This window comes from Hemitrygon akajei, chromosome 32 (assembly GCF_048418815.1).
Source record: "Hemitrygon akajei chromosome 32, sHemAka1.3, whole genome shotgun sequence".
Taxonomy (NCBI): Eukaryota; Metazoa; Chordata; class Chondrichthyes; order Myliobatiformes; family Dasyatidae; genus Hemitrygon; species Hemitrygon akajei.
The window spans coordinates 31,200,935-31,219,199 of record NC_133155.1 but is presented as its reverse complement, the minus strand read 5'-3'; the positions used below and the strand labels follow the sequence as shown (position 1 = coordinate 31,219,199).

Sequence of the window (18,265 nt, the reverse complement as noted above, 5' to 3'; positions counted from 1 at the left end):
AACCAAATCAGAGAGTGACTCATCCCCTAACTCTCCAAAGCCTTTCATCTTTTTACAAGACACTCTCTGCCTGCTTAGACCAGTGCAGCTCCAAAAGCAGCCCATGATGTTAAGCACCATCTAGCACAAGATAACTAATTATTGGTGACGTCCTAACCATTCACTTCCTGTGCCAGCTGGACAACCGAGATACAGTATGAAGCATCCACGCTACAAACCCTCAACAGCAACTCAGAAGGCCTTAATATCAGTTGCCTCTACATTGGTTTAAGGACTTTAAGTTCCAGAAAAGTTAATATTCAAGAAAGTTAATAGCATTCAAAGTCAATTATCTGTTTATCTCAGAGCAAGGCCCACCATTGGTCAGAATCGAACATGGATGTTGCGTCCTAGCTGTCTAAGTTGGTGTGTAACACCATCGGTCAATGTGATATGGAGACCAAGCTTTTGCCCGTACAGCTGGCTCCCGCTCCCCAGGCAGCTGACGGCAGACACCGATAGAGTTTGGCACCAATGACAACACAGGAGCTAATCAGTGTTAAACTCAGCTTAGGGCTGCCTTAGGGACTCCAGCTCCGGATTTTTCCTTGGGGTTTACTCCCGAGGTCTTCTCTATGAGTGGGTATAACTGTAAGGCAGTGGAGGTTTGAGATCAGATGAGTTGGCAACCACGGTTGACGAGCCCCATCTGCCCAGAGTGACAGATGTTAAGGCGCCCAGAACCTGTCTTTGCCCCTTCTTCTGGCAGTAGAAATGGTTCCACCAGGCATTAGTAGCTAAGCCACACGTGAAGGCCGGGAGCTGGACTTGGTTGTTTGAGATAATTGCCATTGGGAGAATTTAACAGGTAGCGGGAACTTATCCTCACTAACCACTCCTAGCTATATCAACTTTAAGGAATCCAGTTGCATATTAAAAGCAGTCTGTTTATGCTTATATGGTTCTCTAATCCGTGCAGTTAAACAGTCTGCCATTACATAGCTGACATTAGGGCTTCACTGTAGTCTTAAGCACTTTTTAGTGTCTAATTCTTTATTCCAAATACTTCAGCGACTTTCTTTCAAGTTAACAACCATTACATTTGGACAGTGTTATGAGTATTTTTGAAGCGGTTGTAAAGGGGAGCAGCGTATATACAACAGAGTACACCGAGTGCTCCTAAGCTCTGGGCTACAACAGCGGCTCGGGCCACAGTGTATGTTGTCATGGATGTCAGACTGACAATTCCCATCTGCTGTTGGAGTGTCAGTGTAATTTTACGAGCTGCTGGTGAGCCCAAATTCGGAGTGTTGTGTTCAGTTTTAATCACCTGTCAGAGCAAAGACTTATTAAACTGGAAGGAATGCCAAAAAGATTGGCCAACCAAGACTTGAGGGTCTGAGCTATAGGGAGAGGTCAGCCAAGCTGGGACTTTATTCTCTTCAGCATAGGAGATTGAGGAGTGATCTTGTAGAAGTGTATAAAACCATGGGAGGAATAGGTGGGGTGGCCTCTCGAAGTCCAACCCTATGCCCCATCATGAGAGATGGAAACAGGTAAGGTTGGCCAACAGGGCTCTGGAGAAAGTATATAGGCTAATCCCTTGTACAATGGATTACAGAAACATTGATGAATTCCAACCACACCATTGACTTTGGATGATGGAGATGGGAGGTCAGCGATGGCCTGTGCTCCACTGGGAGCTCAAGGGCCAAGAAAAAATGAAGAAGATAGGTCGGGTGATTCTACTCAACCTTTTCCCCAGAGCTGGGGAATCAAGATCTAGGGAGCATAGGTCTGAGGTGAGAGGAGAATGATTTAATGAGAATGTTGGGACATTCTTTTTACACAAAGAGTGAACTACAACGAGCAGCCAGAGGAAGTGGTTTAGAAAGGCACAATAGCTACTTTTATCCATAACAGGAACATGGATTAGAAAGATTTTGAAGGTTATTGGTCAAATGGGACCAGCTCGGATAGAGTATCTTTTTCAGCATGGACCACTTGGGCCGCGGCACAAATTCGACTGGGCCTCAGTGAAGGTCATGCCGTAAGCAAGTACGCGACATGCAAAAGAATTCATAGAAACGTGATTTTCTGTGAACAATTCTGTAAGCAAACACGTGGCCCTCAATCCCATTTATGAGCTGGTGTGGGCAAAATTCCAGACCCAGCTTCAGACCCAGTCCTTGAGGCCCCTCAAGTCAACTCCTCTCAACCCAATTAATGTCAGCCCCAACCTGGGTCCAAACAATGACAGGCATAGTCCAGGATGTTCAGCTGATGCTGGGTTTGGCTTTGGGGCTAAAACAATGGCATGTGGTTCTACCAGTGTCAAAGCTGGTGCTCAGAGCTTTCTGATGTTGGGCACTGAACTCATCTTCTTGCCTGCTGGATGATGCAGGTCTTCTTTTTTATTTGAGTGACCAATTTTGCAGAGTTTTGGGCACGTCTCCTATGTCTGTTCTCTGAGAGAAATAGACCATGGTGGAGAACCGGGGGTAGGGGGGAGGAGGAAGTGAAGGAGTTGACTAGTAAGGGACAGGAAGGCAGATTGGTGGGAGAGTCGGAGATGGAAATAGCGGAGTGATGGAGAGCGGTGGTTTGATGTAAAGGGCTGTAGGTGAGCAGTATTATTCCGCAGGGACCAGTGTTGGCACTGCTAATTTTCACGTTTTATGTTAAAGATATGGATAATGGAAGTAATGGCTTTCTGGTCATGTTTGCAGATGATACAAAGGTAAGTGGAGTGGCAGGCAGTGTTGAGGAAGTAGGGAGTCTGCAGAAGGATTTGGACAAATCAGGAAAATGGGCAAAGAAGTGGCAGATGGAATGTAGGGTAGAGAAGTGTACGGTCATGTACTTTTGTAGGAGGAATAAAGATATAGACTGTTTTCTAAATGGGGAGAAAATTCAGAAGTCAGAGGTGCATAGGGGCTTGCAGGTTGAGTTGGTGGCAAGAAAGGAAAATGCAATGTTCCCATTCATTTTGAGCAGAATAGAACATAAAAGCAAGGATGTAATGCTGAGGCTTTATAAGGCATTGGTCAGAACACACGTGGAGTATTGTGAGCTGTTCTTGGCCTCTCATCGAAGAAAAGATGTGATGGCATTGAAGAGGGCCCAGGGAAGGTTCATGAGAATGATCCCAGGAATGAAAGGGTTAATGTATGAGGAGCATTTGATGGCTCTGGGCCTGCACTTGCTGGAATTTGGAAGAATGAGGGGGGGATTACATTGATACCTATTTAAAGGCCCAAAAGGAGTAGTTGTGGAGAGGATGTTTCCTGTAGCAGGGTGTGGGTCTTGGATCAGAGGGCACAGCCTGAAGATGGAAGGATGTCTATTTAGAACGAGATAAGGAAGATTTTCTTTACCCTGAGGGTAGTTTATCTGTGGAATTCATTGCTTTAGATGGCTATGGATGCCAGTTCATTGGGTATGTTTGAAATGGAGTTTGATAGGTTCTTCATTAGTAAGGGCATCAAAGGGAGAGGCAGGAAAAAAGGGTCTGAAAGGGATAATAGATCCACCATGATGTAACGGTGAAGTCGACTCGATGGGCCAAATGGCCTAATTCTGCTCCCATGAGACGGAGGTTGTTGGGAAAGGGGCAGAGAGGAGGCAGGGAGGGGGAAGGTGGGAAGTGTGAGATGGAGAAAGTGGGAGCGGGAGAAGGGGAGAGTGCTGGGCAAGAGAGAATGAGTGTGGGTGAGGCGTTTTGAAGTGGGTGACTTCCCTCCTTGCAGGTTTTTTCCACACAGCATCCCCAAGGGTAATCAGCTGATTCTATGTCTACAGTGATCCCACAGTCTACAGGCTGTAAGGCTTCAAGCTTTGCTTTCCAAATTTGCAGTCTGGCACCAAGAATGCGCACTTTGCTGTTTGCAAAACAAACAGCTCTCAGCCACTTTGGCAGAGAACAGCTTGTGATAAGATTTTTCAATAATGTGTTTTCCTTCAATCATGCCTCCACATCGAGAATGGAATGTTCTGACAAAGGGCTGCAGAGCCAAAGCATTGATTGTTGCTCTTTCTACCAGTGCTGCCTGGCCTGCTGAGTTTTCCTGCATTTTTTGTTTTATTCATCTGAAGACTGACTTAAACACTGGATTTTGTGGTTCTACATCTTCTGGTTTCTACTTACCTGCATTACCCACTGCACCAGTTCCTGACTTAATCCACTCCATTCCTTTATACACAAAATGCTGGTGGAACGCAGCAGGCCAGGCAGCATCTATAGGGAGAAGCGCTGTCGATGTTTCGAGCGGAGACCCTTCGTCAGGACTAACTGAAAGCGCTTCTCCCTATAGATGCTGCCTGGCCTGCTGCGCTCCACCAGCATTTTGTGTGTGTTGCTTGAATTTCCAGCATCTGCAGATTTCCTCGTGTTTGCCATTCCTTTATACTTGTTTTAGGATCATGACACTTTTCTATTCTCCCAGACCTTCACACTCTTTGAACCCGTTTCATTACATAAACCCCATCACCTTCCTTTTAACCTTCTCCTAGCCTAAATCAACTGGAGCCTGTTGCAGCGTTAAAATTCCTATCTTTCCCATGAAATGGAACTCCATTCTCCCCTGTAAGTTTACCTTTCCCATCCCTCTCTAACCTTCTCATCACTGTTCAGATGAAACGTGAGCCTTTAGGGTTCTTTTCTTCTGTTTATACCCTAGTGGTTTGTACTCCCCTAAAAGACCCCCTTCCTACTCTTCCATAAGTTGCTGGTGCCCAGATGGTCAACAACAATGGGATCTTCCTCTTTCTCCAATGTCTTCTGGAGTTGACTTGCAATATCTTCCCCACAGCAGGTGTGGGACCGTGGGTCCTCTTCAAAAAGGATCATGCTCTTCTTTTAATTATTGACATTCCTGGTAAAAGATGCCAGCTAATAAAGGCAGGCATAGACCGTTACCAATTGACACATGCATTTGGAGTCATCTCAACTCAAATTAGAGTCAGGCTGAGTTTATTGTCACATGCACAAGTTTAGTGACGTACAGGTGCAATGAAAATCTTGGTTGCAGCAGCATCACGGGCAACACACAAAATAAAAATAATATATAAATTATATGTCAACTATACAAGAACCATTATTCAAAATAGAGCCTTAGCCTTCAGCCATGTTTTAAAAGAAGAATCCAAATCTCTAACGAGTGGTGGGATGGAGATGTCTCTACCAAAAAGGTGTTAGGGTGCTCCTTCCCTCTGCTAGCCTGTAGGTCACTCCTGAGCAAGATGTAGCACCTGCTTAGCCCCCTCCCATACCCTCCCCCACAATCAGGGTCATATGAAGCCATGGGAGCAGGTGGTGGATGGTCGTATGAGCAACCGGTGCATATCACAAGTCCTGGTTATGTGACCACTGCTGCCAGGCAGACAATCTCTAAAGAGTATTGGTAATGGCTGGGGTCAGCAATCTTGTAAAGACACTGGCCAGAAGAGGACAATGGCAATCCACTTCTGTAAAAAAACGTTTGCCAAGAGCAATCATGGTCATGAGATCAAGATCACCCAGATCATACAACACGGTACATAATGATGAAGATGAATCCAAACCATCTGCTGCCATCGTCTCTGAGATGGTTTTGATATGAGAAATGCAAAGAGAGTGTTTCCAATTCAAATGCATATTATCAGTGGGCTACTGAGCCAAGCGTCAGTTTGAATCCACTGGGTTGGGTTAGTTGATGTACTAGACAGCAGGAAGGGTGCCAGAAATAACCAGAGTCAGCCAAGGCTGTAATCTGCTGACCTCAGGAGGAAAGATCATGTCAGTACCTATGAGCACTGGACTTCGCACTGATGTCTTCCATTGCTGAATAACCCAGAAAGAGTAAGAATCCTGTTACAAAGTAATTCACAGAGAATTAGGTGGAGGATTTCCATTCCAGCAAAGACAACTTTAGAGGGAGAACTGCAGAGTAATGAGAGTAGGAGACAAGGAACTGTCTAGAGCAGAAGTGGCCACCCTGTGAAACGAAGGGACATTGACCAGCAGGTTTGCATTACAGGGCACGTGGTGAAGAAGAAGCTGAGATTGTGCGAGGTGGTCATTTCATACAGCCCTGTGAGACCAGAACAACTGGAGCTCAGCGTGGGAGAAGTCATTGAGGTCCTCAGAGAGGTGAGATCTCATTTGCGATAAAATATTGATAGTGGTTGGTTGGATTTCTTCAAAGTTTATGGTAATTTTACATAGACTTCTTTTCCATTCAGGGATGTAGTCACAGTCAGAGTACCACTAAATTTAAAAAACAATGAGGTAACCAGTTAAAAAAAGAAGTTGCAATCTGTGGAGATTTTATGATTCTGGATCAAGGTCTCTTTTGTGGGACTTTTGCAGTTGTTTGTGTGGTGAGGGAATGGGGGGGGGGGGTGGTTGGTGCTTCTGCTGGCGCGAATAGGAGGGGAGGGGTGGGGTCGAAGTTTTGGCTGCTACTTGTGCGAAGGGAGGGGGAGGGGACTTTGGGGCTTCGATGTTCCTATCATTCATTCTATGGGTTTTTTTTTGTTTCGGGGATGTCTGTGAGGAGCAAGAAGTTCAGGTTGTATACCGCTTACGTTCTCTGATATTAAATGGATTTTTGAACCTTTGGAGATGTTGTTGAATTGAAATGGAGTCAGATAGTAATGTAGAATTTGGAGCAGTGATTTGAACATTGCAAGCTCCTGAAAATGTTGGTTGGGGGATAACCATCAGCCAGGCTTCTTATCTCCTCTTCAGACAGTGGGATGGTCTAAATTCTCCTGAGAATGGAGCTTCCATTCCCATCTCGGTCAACAAATCTACAGTGATACTTAACCAAGCAAGAAACAGAAGCAGGAATAGGCCATTCAGCCCCTCGTGCTTGCTCTCCCATTTCATAAGGTCATGGCTGATTGCTTACTGCAGTGCCATTTTACTGGGGACCACCCTGCATCCCATTTCCTTACTACTTAAAGAACTACTGCTCTGTCCAGACTGAGCACACATAGCTCTCTTGGGCAGAGAATTCCAAAAATTCGTTACCTTCTGGTGAAGAAATTCCATCCTGTCTCGGCCCTGAATGGCTGACTCCTTTCTTTGTGACTCCAGCTTCTCGGCACCCCAGCCAGGACAAACGTCGTCCCCCTCTCAGCTCCCAGTGCTTGGTACAGTTCAATGAAATGATCTCACCTCCTTCTAAACATTAGAGCGGACTAGAGCTCCATTGTACGTATTCTCTCCTCCCGGGATGACCTCAGTCCAGCATTGTGATATCTCTGGATTAGGGTTTGAACCCTGGTCTGTCAACTCAGGGCTACAGAACTCCAAGTGGATCATAACTGATGATGTTTTACCTTATATGGGTGCTAAAAGGACTGATTTTCATATAAGACTATGATTTCAAAATGTTCTTATGGATTAAGAACCACATTCCGTGGCTACTTTATTTGGTCCATAAATGGAAGCTGCTGTGGTCTTCTGCTGCTGTTCCCATCCACTTCAAGGTTCAATGTGTTGTGCGTTCCAAGATGCCCTTCCGCAAAGCACTGCTGATTATTTGAGTTACTGTTAGCTTTCTGTCAGCTTCAGCCAGCCTGGCCTTTCTCCTCTGAACCCTCTCATTTCCATCCTGCTGCTCACTGGATGTTTTTTTTTTGTTTTTTTTGCACCGTGCTCTCAACTCTAGCGACTGCTGAGCGTGAAAATCTCGGGAGATCAGCAGTTTCTGAGATACTCAAACCACCCCGCCTGGCACCAGCATCGTTCCATGGTCAGCGTCACTTGGGTCACATTTCTTCCCCATTCTGATATTTGGTCAGAATAAAAACGGAAGCTCTTGACCACGTTTGCATGCTTTTATGCATTGAGTTGCTCTCACGTGATTGGCTGATTAGATCTTTACATTAACCAGCAGCTGTACAGGTGTACCTAATAAAGTGGCCACTGAGTGACTATTTTGTTGGTAAATATACATTGCCTCATCTATAACTCCTGGTACCATATCTAAGAAACATTCATAAGAAGAAAAATATCTTTGGGTGAGAAAAGAGACCACCAAGGTCTGGATATCTCTGCTGACCAATATTCTAGAATTCCCAACCAAATTTGATGGTGGGAACACCCTCGGACCCCAGGCCATAGTAGTTTGAAGGCAGAAGACCCACCACTCCCTTCTCAGTACATCTCAATTTCTGTATCCTCTGATCTATCTGGCTCCCGTCACTCCGTAAGCAGCTCTCACATTATTGAACCGCGACTTTCCCAGTCGCTGCTCTCTGACTTCATCTCAATCCTCTTTTGCCCTTTAGGTTGAAAGTGGCTGGTGGCTGGGGAGAAAGAACGGAAAGACTGGGTGTTTCCCATCCAATTTTGTTGTGGAAGTTGACCGGGCGGAAGGTAAGGTCTCAGGCCCCGAATGAAAACTTTTCCTACAGTGAAATTTTGAGCTAATCTCGTTCATCATTTTAAATGGTGACACTCAGCTTCTGGTTCTCTATACTGATTACTACAATCCTCAACACATTCCTAATTAAATCTACAATATTCAATTACAGATGGACTGTCAACATTTCTGTGTGAATGAAATATCGGAATAAAACTTTAGAACATTGACAATCCAACTTAGGAACAGGCCCTTTGGCCCATGATACTGTGCCATGTTAATTAAAATGGTAGTTAAAACAATAACTAAACTAATCCCTCCTGCCCCTTCAATGCCATATCTCTCCATTCTCCACACATTCATGTGCCTATCTTAGGAGCCTTTTAAATGCCTCTATCGCATTTGCCAACTCTACTACCCTGGCAGTACATTCCAGGCACCCACCATTCCCAGTGTAAAGAATCTGTCCCACACATCTCCTTGGAACTTCCACCCTCACCCTAAATGCATGCCCTCTTCTATTAGACATCAGACCCTATGCAAAATATGCCGGTTCTCTGTCTATGCCACTAGCTAGAGTATCTGTTGATCAAGAGATTAACTTAACCCTTAATATAAGGGGTGATTGATAAGGTAGGAGTCAATTTTAGAAAACCTAGCACACTTATTTTTCAACATAGTCCCCTCCTACATGTACACACTTAGTCCAGCAGTTGTGGAGCATACGGATCCCTTCTTTGTAGAAGTGGTCCACAGCAGGGCTGATTTATAAGTTTGTGGCCCAAGGTAGGAGATGAGTTATTAACTTCAAACTTTCTGCATTATCACTCAAGGAGTTGAATTGCACGTGCATGTAACGAGAGTGTCTTGGACCTCCAGATGGCCCATATCAGGGGTGATTGATAAGTTTGTTGCCTAAGGTAGAAGGAGAGGAGTTATACAGCTAGTACCCGAGTTAAGAACGTCCGACTTACGGACAACTCGTACTTACGAACCGAGGAAGGAGAACACCGTCCGCCATTTTAAGTTGTTGCCGTTGACACTGTGTTGAGTGTGACTTATTTTTTGGCTTAAATTTTTCTTAACAAGATTCACCCTGACCTCCCCCCATTCTGGTTGGCTGGTGGTGCAGTGAGATCAGCGCTGGGCTGAAGAACAGAGGTTCCCGAGTTCGATCCAGTGACAGACCGCTCCCATGCCGGGTTGTTATCGATCCAGTGACTCCCATACCATCCGTGCCAGGTTGATGTCCAGCTCGCAACTCGGCCTTGTAAAAAATAACACTGCCATCTCCAGTTTAAATTCCCACGCAGAATATTGTGGGGGATCAAATACCCAAACTCAGCACAGCCCCCACTTGTCCCATTTAACCTGGCACAGTGCGGTGGACTTTAGGACCCGGGGAATTCAGTGTGGTGGTCCTTAGGACCCAGTGGACCTCGGGAGCCAGCGGAGCTCGGGACCTGCCGCTCACAGTGTTTCTGTTCCATTGACTGTGTGCAGTGGTCCTTAGGACCCAGTGGACCTCGGGAGCCAGCGGAGCTTGGGACCTGCCGCCCACAGCATTTCTGTTCCATTGATGGGAAGCGATCACGATTGAAAATAAAGTGGAAATAATAAAGCGTTTTGAAAGAGGTGAAACACTATCGGTCACTGGAAAAGTGTTAGGCTACAGTTGGTCAACGATCGGAACAATTTTAAAGGATAAAGGATAAAGTGAGAATAATGGAGCCCTGCCCCGATGAAAACTCCAATTATTACTAAGCAACGCAGTGGCGCAGTGGTTTAATTATTGGAATACATACATTTCTTAAGCGTTTTATATGTATAAAAAGGTAAAATATATATTATTTACTAAGACAACCGCTTGACTAACTAACACTAAATAATATCGGATGTACTTGTTCCGACTTACGCACAAATCCGACTTAAAGATGGACTCAGGAACGGAACTCGTTCGTAACCCGGGGACTGCCTGTACAGCTCTTGTTACATGCAAATGCAACTCAATTCTTTGAGTGAAAACGCAGAAAGTTTGAAGTTAATAACTCATCTCCTTCTACCTCAGGTCACGAACTTATCAATCACCCCATGCTGTGGACCACTTCTGGAGGTCCAAGACGCCAACTTCTACAAAGAAGGGATCCCTATGCTCCATGACCGCTGGACTAAGTGTGTAAATGGAGGAAAAATAAATGTACTAGGTTTTCTAAAATTGACTCCTCCTACCTTAGGCCACAAACTTATCAATCACCCCTTGTATATAGAGGTGGGCTCCCAATGTCTAGTGTTCCAGTGACTCTGGAGGCAAGAGTTGACGCAAAGGTTAGCTAATTTGACAGCTTTTCATCTTTGATATGGTTTGAATATCTCAGAAACTGCTGATCTCCTGGGATTTTCACACTCAACAGTCTCTAGAGTTTAGAGTATAGTGTAGAAAACAAAAAAACATCCAGTGAGCATTGAATATTGAAGATTTAATTAGGAATGTGTTGAGGGTTGTGTTTCTGATCTACTCCCAAACTTGGATCCCTAAGAGGAAGACCCATCAACTACCCAGGAACCACGAGGTATGGACAATAAGTACTCGTCTAACACGAGAACAAATAGGAAATGACAAACAGTTAAAAGAAACCTCATGGTTGCTCAGAAGAAGAAATCTTTCACATGAACCCATTTGATGTTGGACAAGGATGAGCTGATTTGAGCTAAGGATACAGTGAACCAGGCCATGATCTCAATCACTAGAGTGACAACATGCCCAAGTTTACAGATAGGCTTTAAGGATGTTAGCAGTGGGCTGATGGAAGTTCAGTTCCTCCCTTGTTGGATCTGGGATTTCCTCTGCAGCATCTTTAAGAGGAACGAAATTACGGACATTTTGACTGGAAGACTCAATGTTTGTTCTCGTGATATATGCGCAAGACAGTAGAATAAATAGCAGCCAGCCAGTCAAGATAAACTGAGCAGAGGCAGGCAGCTTATTCAAGTGACGTCAAGTCAAGTTTATTGTCATTTAACTGTATACATACAAACTGTCAAAGGAGACAACGTTTCTCCGAAGCTGGGTGCAACACACTCTAGTATAGATAACACATAATAACTTCTGAAAGTAAGGATGAAATCTACAGATGGATTACACATAAATAAACAGACTGAAGTGCAGAAATTAAATATTGTAAGGTACAGAACAGATTAACCAGTGACACTTTTAGTGTGATGCAGCAGGGAGTTCAGGAGCCTAATGACCTGGGGGAAGAAACTGTTTCCCATCCTGACCGTTCTTGTTTTTGTGAATCAGAGTCTCCTGATGAAGGGTCTCGGCCTGGAACGTTGACTGTACTCTTCTCCATAGATGCTGCCTGGCCTGCTGAGTTCCTCCAGCATTTTGTGTGTGCTGCTCGGGTTTCCAGCACCTGCAGGCTTTCTCTTGTTTGTAATCATTTCAGGAGTAGCTGGAGGTTCTTCGAGGACAGCTCGGGGCAGCTGGTCTGAGGAGACAGTGTTCAGTTGTTCCTCCTCTTCGTGTTTCCCCATCAGGTTCCAGCAGGAAAGAGCAAGAAGGACCAAGTTCAGACCTCTATGCAAACTTCCCACTGGATTCGGAAAAGATGCTGGTCAGCGGGACGGCTGGAGAATCAAAGGTACAGCAGCAGAGTATTGGCACCCGTAGGCCTGTCCCACTCCCCTGGTGACATGGGTTCAAATCCTACCATGGCACCTGGAGAATTCAAATTCAGTCAATACGTAAACCATGAGTGAAGCTGTGCTCTCTAATGGCAGCCATAAATCTACCAGACTGTTGTCAGAAGCCATCTGGTTCACTAATCTCCCTCACGGAAAGAAACCTGATCTAGGTGTGACCCCACACCAGCAAGTTGGTCGATGGCCGTCCACTTCAGGGAAATTAGTGAACGGCAATAAATGCTGACATTTATTCCGCCAGAACAAGCAGGATCTCCCAGTGGCCACTCATTTTAATTCCACTTCCCATTCCCATTCCGATATGTCCATCCATGGCCTCCTCCACTGTCGCGATGAGGCCACACTCAGGTTGGAGGAACAACACCTTATATTCCGTTTGAGTAGCCTCCAACCTGATGGCATGAACGTCGATTTCTGGAACTTCCTGAAATGTCTACTGCTGCCCCCCCCCCCACCCTTCTCCGTTTCCCATCTCCTTTTCCCCCTCTCACCTTTTCTCCTTGCCCACACATCACCTCCCTCTGGTGCTCCTCCCCCTTTTTCTTTCTTTAATGGTCTTTCACCAATCAACTTCTTAGCTCTTTACTTCATCCCTCCCCCTCCAAATCTCACCTATCACCTTGTGTTTCTCTCTCCCCCCCCCCCCACCTTTTAAATCCACTCCTCAGCTTTTTTTTCTCCAGTCCCGCTGAAGGGTTTTGGCCCAGAACGTTGACTGTACTCCTTTCCATAGATGCTGCCTGGCCTGCTGAGTTCCTCCAGCCTTTTGTGTGTGTTGCTCAGGTTTCCAGCATCTGCAGACTTTCTCTTGTGTTCTGACATTGTCCCCCATGTCCACGCCCTGTGAGTGAATAAAAAATGAGGGGTGACGACAGTCTCTGTGCTAAGTTACATTGTATTGCATTTCATGTCACAAATTGTGGATGTGTACCCAAGTTTTCATTAGAGCCATGCTAGAGAGAGACCCTGGTCATGATTCTGAGGTGGACGTACAGTGGGCCTCTCAGATAAAGGTGCTGCTGAAGAATCTACTGAAGGTTTGCTGACGTCCTTGACATCGCATTAAAGACGTGATATCAGGGCCAAGGGGTTGTTGGACTCACGACCACGAGCCTCAGATGTGAGCTGTGATGCGCTGAAGCAGACCATGAAGGAGAACAGGGGTAAACCCTCAGTCAGGGCACCGACTGGGTGGGGTGCGGCAAATCGTGAAGGCTAAAAATCCCCTTCACCTGTCACCTGCCAGCTTGTGATCCTACCCCTGCCCCCAACTTCGAATTCTAGCTTTCTTCCTCTTGTCCAAACCCTTCCTTCTCGTCCTGGTGAAGGTTCTCAGCCCGGAGCATCGACTGTTTATTTCTCTCCATAGATGCTGCCTAACCTGCTGAGTTCCTCGAGAGTTTTGCATGTGTTGATCTGAATTCTCAGGTAATAGCCTCACCTATCTGAGGATATTGCTAGAGAAACCCAAATACCCACTTACAAATGGAAGTAGCCACAAAGCCCCCATGCCAGGTGCACATTGTATTTAGAACATAGAACACTCCAGCTCAGTACAAGCCCTTTGGCCCAAGGTGTTGTGACGACTTTTCAACCTACTCAAAGATCAATCTAACCTTTTCCTCCTACATAGTCCACCATTTTTCTATCATTCATGTTCCTATCTAAGAGTCTCTTAAATGCACCTAATGTGTCTGTCTCTACCACCACTCATGTCAGTACGTTCCATACACTCACCGTTCTCTGTGTAAAAACTTTACCTCTGACGTCCCCCTTTACTTTCCTCCAACACCTTAAAATCATGCCCCCTCACACTCGCCATTTCTGCCCTGGGTACAATTCTCTGGCTATCCACTCAATCAGTGCCTCTTCTCTTGTACACTTCTTCCATGTTACCTCTCAACCTCCTTCTCTCTAAAAAGAAAAGCCATGCCTTGCTCAACTTTTCCTCATAAAGGCAGCATCCTGGCTAATCTCCTCTGCACCCTCTCTAATGCTTCCACGCCCTTCCTACACTGAGATGACCAGAACTGAACACAATATTCCAAGTGTGGTCTCACCAGGTTTTTATAGAGCTGCAACATTACCTTGTGACTCTTGAACTCAATGCCTGAACTAATGAAGACAACACAGTATAACAACTTTCTTAACAACCCCATCATCTTGCCCAGCAACTGAGGGACCTGTGTGCATGGAGTTCAGGCTTCTTTTGTTCCTCCAAACTCCATTAATCCTGTATTCAACTTCATTTAGCTTCTGATTGAGAAATGTGTGATATTGACTCTTAAGAAAAATGTGTTACATAGCAGTAACTATACCCACTTTTCACAACTGGACATGCACAGCAATATTAAATGAAAACAATTTGACTCATCCCATCACAAACAAGAGAAAATCTGCAGATGCTAGAAATCCCCCGAGCAACACACACAAAATGCTGGAGGAACTCAGCAGGCCAGGCAGTATCTATGGGAAAGGGTATAGTCGATATTTCAGGCCGAGGGCCTTTGGCCGTCCTGCCGAAGGGTCTTGGCCTGAAACGTTGACTGTGCTCTTTTCCATAGAGGCTGCCTGGCCTGCTGAGTTCCTCCAGCATTTTGTGTGTGTCTCTCATCCCATTCTCCACCCTTCAACCTGGAAGAAAGCACATTGGAGTCTCCTTGATATTGTAATTTTACCCTTGAGAGATAGTCACTTCAAGCAAGAATCCCGTGTCAAGATATTTAGCATTTCTTTGGGATCTTTCACAACCGTATTTCCAAGTGCTCTATGGACAACCTTTGAAATGAAATTGTCGTTGGAAATGCATTATAAGTGTTGAAGCCAATTTGTACAGAACAAAGTTCCAAATCAGCACTGGCACATTTCTTCAGAGATCTGTCCTATTCTTCTTTAAAATATACCTTGGGGTCTTTAACACATAGCTGAATGGCCCTTAGCGTAGTGTAAGATTTAAACATCGGTGATGGTACGGCGTACCCGCAGTACCGAGTCTGAAGTGGGACTTGAACTCACATTGTTCTGATCACATTGCGGAAAGATAAGGATTGCTAGTAGCACTTCAGAAAATCCTGGAAAGCTTCACCTTGGTCAAAATGCCTCCTTTTTTTGCAGGAACCAGCTTCTGGATCGGCACATCCCCAAGAAGATGATGGATGCGTTGAAGAAACTGGACAGAAGATGGGTTGGTAGCCGGGGCCTTTGACCTTATGTGAAGTAGCCAGGACCTTTGACCTTATGTGAAGTAGCCGGGGCCTTTGACCTTATGTGAAGTAGCCAGGACCTTTGACCTTATGTGACGTAGCCGGGACCTTTGACCTTATGTGAAGTAGCCGGGGCCTTTGACCTTATGTGAAGTAGCCGGGACCTTTGACCTTATCTGAAAACTATACTTACACACTGGAAGGTGCTTCAAAGTGAATGATTGGAGCCTGGGCACTTTGCTGTGAGTATTACCCAGGGTAGGATGAGGGATACTCCAGCTGGATTAGAGGTGAGGTAGTGACTACTCACTCGACCCAAGAAGGGAGCCAAGCAAAGGCTACTCGTCATCAGAGGAGGAATGGCTTGTGGGAAATCATGTGGGAATGGCTCGACGCCATAGCAGTGGATCTGAAACATTAGACAATGAGCCAGGCGATGTGGGGAGCAGAATGATAGTGAAACACTATTAACCCCCCCACCCTCCCATCTCGCACCCTCTCACCACCCTTCAGCCACTCTCCTCCAGCTAAGTGACTGCAGCGTCTGCTCCTGCCTCAGTACAGGTTCAGGGGCACATTCCCCCGGCGCAGGTCACAACAACACTCCTCCCGTTACACTCCATGAGTTCTCCGACACTGGGCAGCAGCTGGAACATTACTGACAATGGGCGGCAGTCAGTTTGGGATTTTAGCAATGGCTCGGTCAGAGTCTGATAACTTGCTGGGATCTCTCTGGGGAAGACACCAGGACATCAAAACATGCCCCATTGTGTTACCAGCCACAAATTCACACTGGAGCCTCTGGGTGGTGCTATGGGAGAGGCTCATAGATGACCCTGACTAGGAAATATATCTATGTATAAATTTACATGCAGCACAGACTCAATGGACTGAATGGCCTCTTTCTCCGTTTGCCCCTGTAATTGCCATGATCTCAATCACTAGAGTGACAACATGCCCAAGTTTACAGATAGGCTTTAAGGATGTTAGCAGTGGGCTGATGGAAGTTCAGTTCCTCCCTTGTTGGATCTGGGATTTCCTCTGCAGCATCTTTAAGAGGAACGAAATTACGGACATTTTGACTGGAAGACTCAAGGTTTGTTCTTGTGATATATGCGCAAGACAGTAGAATAAATAGCAGCCAGCCAGTCAAAATAAACTGAGCAGAGGCAGGCAGCTTATTCAAGTGACGTCAAGTCAAGTTTATTGTCATTTAACTATATACATACAAACTGTCAAAGGAGACAACGTTTCTCCGAAGCTGGGTGCAACACACTCTAGTATAGATAACACATAATAACTTCTGAAAGTATGGATGAAATCTACAGATGGATTACACATAAATAAACAGACTGAAGTGCAGAAATTAAATATTGTAAGGTACAGAACAGATTAACTAGTGACGCTTCGAGTGTGACGCAGCAGGGAGTTCAGAAGCCTAATGACCTGGGGGAAGAAACTGTTTCCCATCCTGACCGTTCTTGTTTTTGTGAATCAGAGTCTCCTGATGAAGGGTCTCGGCCTGGAACGTTGACTGTACTCTTCTTCATAGATGCTGCCTGGCTTGCTGAGTTCCTCCAGCATTTTGTGTGTGCTGCTCGGGTTTCCAGCGCCTGCAGGCTTTCTCTTGTTTGTAATTGTTTCAGGAGTAGCTGGAGGTTCTTCGAGGACAGCTCGGGGCAGCTGGTCTGAGGAGCGTGGTGAACTAGATATACCTGTCTGACTGCTCCTGTGGCTCCTCCCAAGACCCTGCTGACTACCCCTGTGGCTCCTCCCACAGACCCCTGTATAAAGGCGACTGTGGCCTGCTGCTCTCCCTCATTTTCCCCAGGATGTAGTGTTGTCCTTCAGTCAATAAAAGCCGATATCTCACTTCCTAAGTCTCGGCGTGAGTTATTGATGGTGCATCAATTTTATTGACTGAAAGTTACAACATGGAAACCGCTTTACGCCCAGAACGTCTAGACTTGGACCCCCGAGACCCTGGAGCAGCTCTTGCCTTTGAACACTGGCTGGTGTGCTTCCAATCGTACTTAGAGGAGGTTCGTGCCACCGATTCGGCTGTTCGGCACAAACTTCTCTTCTCAAGGGTCGCCCCAAAAGTTTATTCGTTCATCAGGGACATATCCACCTACGAGGAGGCGCTTGCCGCCCTCCGAAGACAGTACCTGCGGCCTGTAAATCCAGTTTATGCACGGCACCGCTTGGCCACGCGAAAACAGCGGCCTACGGAGTCGACTGCTGAATTCCTCAGCGAACTACAGATACTCGCGCGGGACTGTGACTGCAAAGCGCTCTCAGCGGAACAGCATAAGGAACTCTTGGTCCGAGATGCTTTTGTGACTGGGGTTCGGTCAGTGTGTATCCGCCAGCGGCTGTTGGAAAAAGCTGATCTTACCTTACGCTCTGCGATAGAGACGGCCAGTTCGATAGAGGCTGCGCAACTGTACGCCGAAGAAGTCCAACCGAGCCATTCCCCGGTTCCGAGCGAATTCGCCAACGCCGCAGCCAGTCGCGGTATCTCAAACCCCACGAATTCACCAGGTATGAAACTCTGTTACTTTTGTGGGCTTCGGAAACATGCCCGGGAACTCTGTGCGGCGCGCGAAGCGACTTGTTCCAGCTGCGGGAAGAAGGGCCATTTCGCCAAGGTCTGTAAATCTAAACCGCGCCCGGGGTCGAGCAGCGCCGCGTCTGAGACCTGGGGGCCGCCATTTTGCATGACCGGATGTGGACAACCATCTTTGCCGGCGTCACCTGGCCCCGCCCCTACCTACCCGTGTGCGACCTGGGAGCCGCCCTCTTGCATGCCCGGATGTGAGCGGCCATCTTTGCCGGCGTCACCAGGCCCCGCCCCCGCCTCGCCATCTTGCATGCCCGGATGTGAGCGGCCATCTTTGCCGGCGTCACCAGGCCCCGCCCTCGACACGCCCAGTTCAACGCTGGCTTCCGTGACCCTCGATCAAAGCGCCCCGCACCAGCTCGCAAGGTCGATGATGGACATCCTGGTGGAGGGGCACAGGA

The 18,265-nt window shown here is 46.5% G+C and overlaps 1 protein-coding gene across 5 annotated transcripts in view; it reads left to right on the top strand.

The window, feature by feature from the left end:
- The window catches only part of LOC140719754 (SH3 domain-containing kinase-binding protein 1-like), a 158,787-nt gene that overhangs the window by 42,533 nt on the left and 97,989 nt on the right, over positions 1 to 18,265 (top strand). For all 5 annotated transcript variants that reach the window (XM_073034596.1, XM_073034595.1, XM_073034600.1 and 2 more), the window contains exons 4-7: positions 5,997 to 6,109; positions 8,260 to 8,347; positions 11,874 to 11,977; positions 15,153 to 15,222. In XM_073034596.1, coding sequence (XP_072890697.1) covers positions 5,997 to 6,109; positions 8,260 to 8,347; positions 11,874 to 11,977; positions 15,153 to 15,222 — 375 coding nt within the window. The remainder of the gene's footprint in view (positions 1 to 5,996; positions 6,110 to 8,259; positions 8,348 to 11,873; positions 11,978 to 15,152; positions 15,223 to 18,265) is intronic.